The sequence below is a fragment of the Scyliorhinus torazame genome, chromosome 10 (assembly GCF_047496885.1).
Source record: "Scyliorhinus torazame isolate Kashiwa2021f chromosome 10, sScyTor2.1, whole genome shotgun sequence".
Taxonomy (NCBI): domain Eukaryota; kingdom Metazoa; phylum Chordata; class Chondrichthyes; order Carcharhiniformes; family Scyliorhinidae; genus Scyliorhinus; species Scyliorhinus torazame.
Window position 1 is genome coordinate 218,763,972 of NC_092716.1, and position 12,916 is coordinate 218,776,887.

The 12,916-nt window shown below is 45.3% G+C and overlaps 1 protein-coding gene across 2 annotated transcripts in view; it reads right to left on the reverse strand.

The window, feature by feature from the left end:
• Positions 1-12,916, reverse strand: part of LOC140384582 (ethanolamine kinase 1-like) — a 605,708-nt gene that overhangs the window by 257,421 nt on the left and 335,371 nt on the right. For both annotated transcript variants that reach the window (XM_072466412.1, XM_072466413.1), the window contains one exon: positions 9,327-9,410. In XM_072466412.1, the coding sequence (XP_072322513.1) occupies positions 9,327-9,410 (84 nt within the window). The remainder of the gene's footprint in view (positions 1-9,326; positions 9,411-12,916) is intronic.

Below are 12,916 nucleotides of genomic sequence, written 5' to 3' on the forward strand. Positions count from 1 at the left end.
TCTTGCCAAATGTCTACGGGGCAGGAGATAAAGTAGCTTGCTTTCACAACTAATGCATCAGTTATTTGCTTAATACACCAGTTGAAGCCTGAAATGTATCTGCGGCAATAAAGTCCAGGACTGCTGTGAGTTTGACAGCCATTGGCAGGACCACACTTTTCCTAAAGTCTGGTTCCAGGTCAGCTTGCAACACATACAACGACAGCCTCTGCATACATTGTTTGCATGTGCGATTTGGAGAGTAATATTGGAGAAGTAAATTCCTCCTTTCACATAAACCAGTTTGCTTTGTATCCCTCCTCCTCCTTTGCTTTGTCCGGATAGCGTAAATAAATAGGGATTCCAACAGCAACAGTCATCATTGAAACAGATAGCTTCCCAACAAACAGTTTCCCAAACGCCTGCCTAAAGGTTCCTTCAACAGGGTCGACCACGTAATAAAAAAAGCAGTAAAGTTATTTTCTTTTAAATTGCACCTGAATGTTGCTGACTCGCCCTTTCGATACCTTTTTATTGAAAGGCACAGCTTAATGAACCTGAACACTCAGCTTATACCAGGGAGCCTAAGTTGTGCGCTTCCAGCAGAAAAGATGGAAATGGTGTCAACACAGTAAATACCATTAAAATATAATAATTTCTGGCAGCGTTTTCATTGCACAAATGTATGCCATTTCCAAAATTATCAGAGTATCCGTATCACCATTCACCACACTTTATTTACTCTATTATACTGTGGGTGTGTTTGCTTGTCTGTGGAACATAAGACACAAAATTGATACTATTTTAAGCTAAAAATATGATTGCGCTACTTGGAGCATAAAGTTTGTACTCTGCATTGTTTGTGATTCAGCATTCTCTTTAGCACAATGTAATGTTCTCTCTTGTGTCTCCTAACAAGCTGGGATGTTGTGTATGTGGTCTTCCTTGTTATTTTTGTGACACTTGCAGAATTATCTATCTAGTTCAATCACCCTGTTCTTCTCCATGCTCAGTAAAACCTACGTGAGACTTTACCTAACCTCTGTTCCTTGGTTCTTCTCCCACTCTTTTCACCCCGGGTAGCGTCCTGCAAAACGACCCTGAGATCTCCACCTCAACAAAGTAACACCACTTAATACCTAAACAGTATAACTGGACGATAATATTTTCACCAAACGAAGGAATTGGCACATTAACTTGTGATGATTTCTGTTTGCAACAAGACAAACGTTTTCCATTGCAAGCCCTGTCAGGGTTAAGGTTATTTCAGACTTAACATGATCCCCAGTATGAGCATTGATTTGTCTGATTCACAGAACTGACAAGAATGAGTCCAGCTGGTCGTAAACCACCAATCTGGGGACCACACATGTGGTCTATAAATGTAGCTATCAACAGGCTCACTTTATCATATTTTTCTAAACAATTCACATTGCATTTGACTGTAGAGGTGACAGTTTTGCACTCTCTAGCCTCAGTTGTTGTTTTAGAAAGCAGTCTGGTTTCTTTTCATTGAACGCAAGTAGGCTGTCGAGGCCAAACGGTTAATAACACTAAAAAAAAACCTCATAACTCTGGCAATCACTGTCACTATTCATAAAGCTCAGCTATCATACATACTTATAATAATTAAAAATAAAATAGAAGATAATGACTGCATGATTAATGATTCATGATTAATTACAGGAGAAAACTTCTGGATGCCACATCAGTGAATTGTATGTCATAACAATGCTGTCTTCATTCATTATAATACCTTCCATAAATTATCATGTTAGTCGTTGAAAGAGTGGAGGGGAAAACAATGCTGTTAAATGGACAACCATTGCATAATTTCTATTGAGGTCATATTCATTATCGTGTTAAAAATGACAGCTGTGTCATCCATTACTATCCATTAAAAATATTTCAATTTTCAACCCGATAACAGGATCCCGGGTAAGTCAAAGAAATGAACAGCTTCCCTTAGATTAGACTAAAAAATATGCTTGAAATAGACTCCCTCTTAGATGAATGGTGAGAGGTTTACTACTTTACATACTCTGTGCCGTTGTTTCCAATGTTATACCGAAATAGTTGCCCAGTGACAACCCTCTGCATTGTATACATGCTTGGGGGGGTAACTTCCCTGATCAACATTTTCGAACAAATTACTCCCTGGATGTGTGCCAAGGATCCTGAAAAGTCTAAGGCCACCCTTAGAGGAATCCACTATCATTATTAGAGTAATGATGATTAATCACCGAACTGGACCATTGTGGAAGACTGGTTAACTGAGGGTCACCTGCCAAATCACAATGATGAAATTCAAAACACAACTGTAATTCCTCTGATCGATATTCTTGCTGACGCCATTGATACCTTAAATCCCACATAAAATTGCCTTTCTTATCTAATTTCAATATGTTGGGGGATAGGGTGACGAGAGCTATAATGAGCTATACTGCAGAACTTTGCCATCCGCACTTCTGCCCAACAGTCTGCTCAAAGACATGCTGATGGAATGTCCAGTATCAAAGGAATGGCAGGAATTGACATGTATCATGGAGCTGTCTCTCAGAAAGACACCATATCCATCCCATTTAATCACTCTGCTAACACTTGTAATATGTTGCAAAGTGTGTTGGCCCAGCACAGGAAGTTGATGGACAACCCCCATCTCAAGAGACACAATTAACATCTAGTCAATGTGCCTGTTCCAATGCGATGGAACAGGCACATTGACAACAAGTAGTAGGCTACCACACCTCCTTCTTCCACCGGAGAATTAAGCAATTGGATGATAAAAAAAGCATGCAGCATACAATTTAACAACAGGGAAACAGCAGAAGAATGTGTTACATCTGAGGTAGTTGGGAAAAGGTGTAGATCACATGTCGGACCACTTTATTGAGTGAGGAGAGACAAGAATGGCTATGCATGTGATGGAGCAGGCACAAGTGACTGATTGTAGCCTGCCTTAGGACTCTTTCCATCTGTAATGATGAATTAGCAAGTGTGCCTTCAAGTCTTTCTGTGCCACTGGTTCTGGGCATGCCTTCTCTGTACTCTGGATAGATCTGCAAGAAGCTGGGTTGATCTTTTGATTACTCCTTTTATATAGGATACAAAGCAACACTTACCAATAGTTCTGTTCCTTGAATGTTAGTGATTCAGGATTTACAATGCAACAAACATTTTACTATTCAGAAATAAATGAGCGGCAATAAAGGCAGCCATAAAACCTGGCACAATAAATTTTGTCCATCAGAGATTATTACATTTATTTAAGTGATAAGCTCTGCTGCAGGGCAGTGTATGAGATAATAAAAGTTGATTTCTACTAATCAAACAAGTAAAATAAACAACAACATTTTAATTAAAAACTAAAAATTACACTTTTAATGCTGAGTTAATTTCTTCCAGTCCTGGTTTTGGTATTAAATACTAATTATGTTACATTGGTTCCTGTCACAAGAGTAACAATATGCAAAGAGGATGATTTTCCGCTGGGCGCAAATCAGTTTGCGATCTGCCTGGGCCCTTCATGCTGGCGTGATCCAGATCTCGTCCAGAAAGAGTGAGACCCTGATGAGCATGCATTCGGATCCATTGTAATCTCATTAGCAAGAATAAAGTCAGATCATCCGGCCTCGCGGAATCATCCTGCTCACCAGAGGGATGTCACGCAGGTACTAATTACTACTGGTCTTTAAAACGGGGGGTCAAGCTGGGCTGGAGGGGGCCAGATCAGGGGTTACCCCCAGGCCCCGGGATAAGGGTCGCGGTGGCTCTGTGAAGCCTGCTTTCGTTCATGTTTAACACCCCTTCACAGCACACAGCACAGCTGCAGCCTGTCTGTCATAAAATCCTCTCAAAGGACAGAACAATTCTGCAGTATGTTTCTTGGCGAGGCATTTTGCACCCCTTGAAATTTCACTAGGCTCTGTGGTTTGACTGCTGCAGTGTGCCTGCTTTTATCCCTTTGTACTTTGCTTGTTTATATTCCATTTCACACCCCATTAACTTTAACAAGCCGCAGTGGTTTAACCAGCTGCTTCATAGAACCTATGGAGATTGTTTGTTTACACTGCATTTCATGTCCCATTAACTCTCAAGGGCACACCTGAGGCCTGGTTTATCTCAGTTTTTTATGAATGGGGTTTTTCATTCTCCATAATGACAGAGCTCTGTGGCTTGCTTGAGAGGTTTTTATTCCATCCAAGTAGTTGGCTGAACTCAGACATTGGACTGCAAGAGTTATTGAATGGTGACCTTCTCGTAGCCACTGTTGAATTTTTCAGGCTGAGTGCCAGAGAGCTGACCAGAATCTCCCAGATTTTGGCTCCCAAATGGCCTGGGGGATGGGGGGCTCTTGATTTGGGTGGGAGCCATCAACTGAAAAGGGTTCCACTCCCTGAATCTCCACCGCCTCAACATCATGCATGTATGTGGACGCTACCCAGGAAGCATGCATGATAGCTACATCCTGGGGCTCGTAGATATCCCCAGTATCTTCAAGGACTACCCCAGGCTGCTGTGATCAATGGTGGGGGACACGGACTACCCATTGAGGTCATGGCTGATGAGGAGGAACATGCCGCTTACTCCGATGAGCAGAAGGACCAGGAGGGAGCAGAGGGCGAGCCCGAGCAGGACCTGTACGATGGAGGACAGGTGACAGCCAGGGTGCGGCAAGCCAGGAGGGCCAGGTGGTCCTGATGAACATCCAGATTCTCAGATTAGGAGGCTCGGTGTCCAGCGACTCCACATCCCACCCCCCACCCCAACCATTTCTCCCGCCTGCAAATCTTACCCACCCCCCCAGCCCCCTTGCCTCCTCCCTCCAAAGGTCTCTTTGACATCACACCAGGGTGATTGGCCTGGATTGGCAGTATGAATGAGTCACTTGTCAAGGCAGGAGGGTGATGATGACTCACTGTGAGATAAGCTGTGATGCTCCTCAGGTTCGGCTTACGGCTGAGTCATGTCTGTCTGCTGATTGCACACTGACTCACGAGCTCATGTCTGAGTGAGGGTCGGTGGTATATATTTTTGTCCCACTGCTCCAAGTGGGGAAAGGGGCCATTAGTTTATTAAGTGAAGAAGCAGTGATTCCAGGATGCCTGTCACTGTGGGTCTCCTGGGGCCTAACTGTTGGGATTGCTTGGGAGAGTCTGCGAGAGCTGGAGTTCAGATGGGGAGATATATCCTCTCTGTGTGATAGGAGTCAAACACAGAGGTATTGCAGCTTTGAGGTGTGCAATTCTTTCATGTGGTGAATAGTTACAGTGCTACATTACCTACTGCCTTACTAACAGTTTCTGACTTCACGCATGCCCACTCTGTGCTCCTAAAACCTCTTAATCTTATGAGATCTAGCGATATATCTAGGTGTTACCTCGGGATGCACAGCAGAGGTGGAGGTGGCCTGCTGCTTTTAAGCGCCCTGCAGCCTGAGATGTCCTTGGTGGGCATCCTCTGGAGGGCCTGAAGCTTGAGGCACCAGGCTGACCTTCGGGTGTCACTGGCGTTGCTATGTCACCCTGTTCTGCCCGTTGTCCCTGCAATATGCCTGTGTCAGGAAGGTATGATTCAGAAGGGCTGCAGACTGCCAGAGTCTCCTTGGTGAAAGAATCCAGGATGGGCTACAACGCTTCCTCGGAGTTCTCTTGGGCCCCTGGATTACTCTATGGGATGGAGAGGCAGCTGGAGTGAGCCCCCCAAGCCTCTGAATCTCCTGGCACTGCCAGTCCTGGAGGCCTGCCATTGTCTGCACCATGGTGTCGTAGCCCCTCAGCCATGGTCCTCAGGAACTAAGCCAATTCTTGTACTCCACCATTCAGGGTTCGTACGTCCTGCCCCAGGCTTTCCACCACAGTGGCCACCCTTTCAGTGTTGGCCTGGATGCCACGCAATGACGGCAACATCTATTGCGACTGAGGGCTTTGAGACTCCTCCAGTTGCATTGTAGTTGTAGGAATGTTGCTGACAGCCCTTGTGAATTTCCCGGTTCTGCCTTTGCATCTCCTCCAGCTCAGGGAGAAATCTTCCCAGATGCATTGAATCTGGCTGGGGGCGAGCTGTTTCCTGGCATCCAGCAGCCATCCGACTGCCCGATTCCTTGGACATTCCTGCCTCCACCAGATATGCATCACCAGATAGTGACTCTGAAGCTTGTCTGCTAAGATGGTCCACCGAGGTGTATCTCTGCGCTGGTGGGTGGTGATGGATGTGACACCTCTTTGCTGTATTCCTCGTAGCTCTCCTCTGAAGTGCTGTTGACAATTGCAGGGGGGGGGCGCTGTGACTCCAAATAATCCAGCCTCATCAGATGGTCATCCTGCAAGACAAAAGACATGGGATCAGTAAATGGGAAGGTCAAGGGTCTAGGCAACTGACAGCTCACTTGAGACAGGTCATATGGATGAAGGTGCAGTGTATCCTTACTTCTCTGGCACAGGACGACCTCGCAGTCAGTCGCAGCTCGCTCCTGGTCCTCCCCTGCGATCTCCATCGCCCTTTCCTCATAGGTGGTGAGGTGTCATAACTTGGTCATTCCCCTGCCTGTCTTCTCCCTCTCCATTTTATTATGGGCTATCTTCTCTTTCGGGGACACAAAGAGGACATTGTGAGCCGGATGCATGGTGGGTTGGGGTCTCCAGCAAGTGGCATATGTGGGCACCATGCTGAGACAGGGCGGGGAGCTGATGAGGGGTGCCAGGGAGTTCTGAGGAAGATGCTGGGAAGTTGGATATTGGGAGGTTGCTCGGTGGCAGTGAGTGGATTAATGGTGACATTCCAGGTGACAGTCAGGACTGGTGCCAGGAGGAGACAGATGAGAATTCACCCTTGCAGCTCGTTGGAGGTTATTCATTTTCTTGCAGAGTAAGTTGACGGACCTCCTTGTCAGGTTGCTGGCACTGACTGCATCAGCCACCACATCACAGGTGAGATTAGACATGCTACTCTGGGGTCTTCTACCCACACAGGGGGACAGGGTGCCCCCCACTCTCCTCCATGGCCTTCAGAAGCCTGTTCAGGTCTCCCTCCAGGAATCGGGGAGTAGACTGGGCTGGACTGGGAGTGAATGCGAAGGGAGCGCTTAAATGCAGCTCTCCCTTGTTAGCAGTGCCCGGCTGAGACTCAGGTCAGATGAATCAGGGGACTCCAGCTCAGCGTGTTTCATGCAGGGATTCATTTATTGTCCAACATATGGGAAGATCGCGATCAGTTCCGTGCCATTTGAGACAACGGGAATCGTGCTGGCTTTCACACGCGAAATGATACTTTGTCATTTTTCGGGAACATTTCGCCCAACAAGTTCGCAAGTTGAATTTTACTGGTAGCAATTTCTGGAGCAAATGAAATGGAATCATGCAATATATTTTATAAGTTGTGATTGACTGATTTACAGATACATACAACTTTATAAAACAAGTGCTATTTTACTACGCTGTTCAGCACAAGGAGCTAAATTTCCCCTTCCAAATGTCTTGCTTCCTGGATTTCTAGTCTCACCTTGCTTAATTTTAGCTCCACTCAGCTCCATTGTAACAACATTGTGGGATGGAGGACAAGCTGACAGAGGGAAAAAGTCACTGAGACCCCAAACTGGAACTACCAAAAGGGTCCTGGTCAAAATCGATATTGGCTGTCTGGCAGACAATTCAAGTCAGCACGGAAACTTATTATTGCTGAACGGGCCTTTATGATTGCCCAATTACAGTATTTACCATGTTAACACAAAAGGAGAAAAGACCAGGCCAGGAATATGTAACTAACTTCGAGACAGTAGAGATCAACTTTGCGACAGGAAGAACGACAAACAAAGAGGCCATTAGATTCCATAATTGGCTAATAGCTGGTCAGACATGCGTGTTTCAGAGGACAATGGATCTTCATTAAATCACCCTGGCCAAGACACATGTATCCTGTTTATTTCTTGATGAGACAATAGAACATGCCAGTTGCATGTGTGTATCATGTCTCAACACTACCAGAACCTGGATAAAAGAAGGAACATCAGAACACATCATCAACGACAACCATCGCGGAGAAGGAACCCTGAGCTCGGAGCTCAGAGAGAAGGCATCCACACCGAGTGATCATAGCCTGCTCAGCTTCCCTCACTTGTGCGGGTACCAAGAGCCCAGCTGTGAGTCTGAGTCACATTTTGTGTGATTTATTTTGAAGATTGTAATACCGTTATAACCTGCCCGGATCCTATTGGTTAAGGACAATTGGTTACCCCATGATCCTTGAGGAATATGAGCTTCCCCAGTGAGGGAGGCTGGAGCAGTGCAGCTGTATACATAGAGCCAGTGTGGTAGTGGCTAGAGAGGGAACCAGCAGTGAACTACTGGTACATTGTACATATTGTTGTAAATAAAGATACTTTCTTTTTCACTCTACAAACTCGTGCTGGATTCTTCATGTCCCTCACAAATAACCAAATAAAATAGAATTACAGGAGACAGTGTGTGTTTTCTTGTACAACAAACACAGAAAATACTGGGCAATCTCAGCAGGTCTGACAGTATCTGTGGGGGGAGAAGGGAGCAAATGTTTCGAGTCTGGATGGCTCTTTGTCAAAACTGGAGAGAACTGGAAATGGGGTCAGATTTATACTGTTGTGGGGGGGGGGGGGTCATGGGGCAGTGTGGCTGGATAGGGGGCCAGTGATATGCGGAGATTGACAAAGATTTCATGGGCAGAAATATAAATGGAGGTGATTAAGGCTAAAAGGGTGTGTTTTCTTGTGTCTGTCTAAGCCGACCGAGCAGGATCTCTGTCAACTATGTCCATTTTTACCTTAAAATTTTTTTTTAGAGTACCCAATTAATTTTTTCCAATTAAGGGACAATTTAGCATGGCCAATCCACCTACCCTGCACATCTTTGGGTTGTGGGGCTGAAACCCATGCAAACACGGGGGGAATGCACAAACTCCATACGGACAGTGACCCAGAGCTGGGATCGAGCCTGGGACTTTGGTGCCATGAGGCTGCTGTGCTAACCACTGTGCCACCATGCTGCCCATTTTTACCTTTTAAATTAACAATTGTGAGTGCTAGGGTCTTTCCTGAATCTTCCTGTGATAGTCTGAGAGCAGGATGAAGACTTATCATCCAGGTGTAGTGAGGTGGAATGCTAGCTATGTACCCTCTCCAACGTAGATAACTAACTTGGGGGTGCCACCCACAAGTAAAAGAAGGCAAAGGACATTGGTTGCACTGTGCAAGTTGTATGTAAGAATGACTGGGATATTGTCCTGTATCTATGCATAATTCCATTAAATTTCACAGGACCAGAGCGAGGCCTGGTATAAAATGATAACTGTGTTCAAATTGGTCATCTGTGACTCACCTGCAAATTCATTAAAGTGGTTTCCGATATCAAATGCTTGGTAATTGTAACCACTGTATTCATAATCAATGAATTTTACAAGTCCTGAAAAACAGTGACCATTTATCAGTTATTGATTAATCAGTAACTTACAATAAAACTTTACTTCATATTTTTGGCAGCCTAAAAACATGTGTAGATTTTTCAAAGTAATGACTTTTCTTTTTCGATTTCCTTTCCATTTTTTCCCATCCATTTGTTGACTCAAATCAAGATACAGTTCCACGGTGCTGTGAATCTTTTGACTACAGCAGTCAGTGGCTTTAGTTAATTTGTGAGGTTTGACAGCAAGTGTTTTAACCATAGAGAGTGCAATCATATCCTCCCCCATTAAATCTTACATCATACCAATCGGTAGTGAAAACCTTGACTGATTTTGTTCCACTTCCTAGCCTCGGTGCTAAAGTCAACTGCAGCAACCTCACTACTGTCCTGGATGAGATTGAAAAACTGCCCTGAAGTTCCTGTGCCATTCAACTTGGCAGCATAATTGAGTCAGGGTGGGCTTTATACCGGTTGTCAAACCCGGAGGTTGTCTTCATCAGAAATCCTGGGGTTAGCTGATGTTTCTGATGCTGGCAGGACACTGCCTGCCCCTTGTCCGTCCCAGCTCCTGAGGTGCCTAAGGGACCCAATATGTTGCGGTAGCCAGTTGCATCTCATGGAAGAGAAGAAATGCCAGAAAAGGGCAGAGAAAAAGTTACATGGTTGCATGAGATGTGCTTATTAATAAATAAGCAAGTAATGTTTTTGTAAATAGATGCAGAATCATTGGATTATTTGATGTGGGGACTGCTTGGTGTTTGGTTGTTTTGTGTTGATATGATAGCAGGCTGTGAGGAACAGGGAGCTAACTGAGACCATAGAAGGGTTGGTGAAAGAGCGCAGACACTTAATGGGGAGAGAATTTGAAATAAAGAATCCGCAAACTACTCATGCGTGACCCTCTCAGTCATCTGTCTGGGTCCACTGTCAAAATGGATAACCTGAGTTGCCTGGGCAAAAGAGGCACTGGTGACTTTTCCCTAAATAGGAATGGTTTGGTAAAAGTCCTCTGAGACTCCAGGGAATGAGGCTGTAGATCTTGGTCACAGATCCGTCTGGAGCAATGAGCTGAACTCCTGTTGCAGCGCAGCCTTCACAGGTCTTGGAAATTGCACCTCCTTTGTGCAAAGTGGGAAAATTGTTGTGGAACTTTCAGATACTAATTCCCTTTCAATCCAATCATCTCTGACGACAATGCAGGATGTATGCAAAGTTATTCTGAGTGTAACGGAAAATACATATCCACGAGATGCAGTCAATCCCAAGATATGTTCAAAAGTCTCGACAAGTAAGCTTACTTCAGCAGGTTCCCTTTAATTAATACACTGAAATATATAGAAACTGACATGCATGATTCACAGGGCAATAAGTAAATTATGGGTCAAGAAACAGAGAAGGAAACATAATCCCTAATAGCTGATTATGATGGGAATTTAAATGCATGAGTAATCTATCTTCCAGTATTCTTTGTTACATTGCTGTCTGTTCAGATAAAATATTATGTGTAAACAAAGACTGGGAGTCCACAGGCAAAGCTACCAACTAATCAGATCACTTTGGGACAGATTCCTTGAAGCAGTGATGATATGCACATATTAGCAACTTACTGGAGAGGGTAGGGTCTCCAGTTTGGTACTAAGGTGCAAGAGCTTGGCAGGGTGGAAGGGGTGGCAGTGGGCAGCACAGTAGCACAAGTGGATAGCACTGTGGCTTTACAGCGCCAGGGTCCCAGGTTTGATTCCCCGCTGGGTCACTGTCTGTGCGGAGTCTGCATGTTCTCCTCGTGTGTGTGTGGGTTTCCTCCGGGTGCTCCGGTTTCCCCCACAGTCCAAAGACGTGCAGGTTAGGTGGATTGGCCATGCTAAATTGCCCTTAGTGTCCAAAAAGATTGGGAGGGATTATTGGGTTAAGGGGATAGGTTGGAAGTGAAGGCTTAAGTGGGTATGCAGACTCGATGGCCAAATGGCCTCCTTCTGTACTGCATATTCTATGTTCTATGTTAGCTTGGGCTCAAGTTGCTCCAAAAAATGTATTCATGAGAATTAAGATGCTGTCTTGGGAGCAATTTCCCTTGGGTTAGATGGTTGTAGGTTCACAGCTCTCCTTGAGGATTTATGTACAAAATTAAGGCTGACACTGCGGTACAGTTCTGAGCAGGTGCTGTTTTTCTGAAGGTGCTACCTCTCAGGTAAAATGTTAAACCCAAACCCCATTTGTTTATTGAAGTGGATGTAAAAGATCCACTGGTTCCCTCTATGAAGAAGAGCAAGGAATTTCCCCAGTGATCCATGTCGATGTGTGCCTTTCGACCAATGTGACCAAAAGCTGACTGCTCTTAGTGTCACTTCTTGCTGTGAGCAACTTTGTGTCTGCGTTCACCTATGAACGACATTTCAAAAGTAATCCATTGGCTGTGAATTGAAGAGTGTGAAAGGTATCATTTACATGCAGGTTATTTTCTCTTTCTGTAATGGAGCTCAATACTGACAGTTTTCCCGTTTAATCACTTTGTGTGGAACCTTACCAGAATTTGGCAAAGTATCAGACTCAGACTGAAAACTGGCGTGTAGCTCTCTTATTGCACAGAACAGTTTTCACTCCAGATCTTGAGCCTCTTTAAAGAAATAAAAAATGAGTGGGGGGTGTTGTGTATTCATTGTATTTTTAGTGTTTCCTCACAAGCAGTCTGTGTAAAAGTGCAGAATCTGCCGCCATTAGCCCCCTTGCATCCATGGAAACGGCCAGAAGAGACCTGGCAATGGGTACGTGTTGAATATGCCGGATTGTTTGAATGGTACACTTTCTCATTCTAGTCGATGCTCACTCAAAAGTCAGTCTTAGTGACTGACCCATCCCTCCCACTGACCACATGTCCTTTCTCCCACAGGTCCTCCAACCAACCGTCAGACCATCCCAGGTGACCCCCCTCTCCAGCCTCCCAGGAAAACACCTCAGAAGAGAGCCCCGAGGATGCCACTATAATAGTTGCATCACAGCTATCATCCCCATCCTCCACCAACGCAGATACACGCACCTTGTTGGGAAATGTTAGTGGTCAGGCTTCTGGGGCACAATCTGGTGAGCACCACACAGCTGCTGATGCACATCAGGTGGAGGCGGGAACTCCCAGGTGAGACAAAAGTTGGATATCTGCAGGATCACAGGACCCAGCAGGGTCCCAATCAGATGCTGACCCTCAAGATCAGGTTTATCCAGAGCTGTTGCAAATGCTAGGGTGCAACTTTGATATTCAGAGGGGATGTCAGCGACACTCCATCAGGTCCATAGCTGATTTGAGGAGTCCCACAGGCTATGGGCGCAGGAGATAGTGATGGTAATGCGTGGCACTGAGGCTAACACTGCTAAGGTGCCGACCGCAGTGGAGAGCCTGGTGCATGATGTCGGCAGCATTAGTGGAGGTGTCCAGGGCGTGGCTCAGACGGTGACGGTCATGGTTAAGGGCCTCGACAATATGTCCCAGTTGCTGGAAAACGTGTCCCAATCCC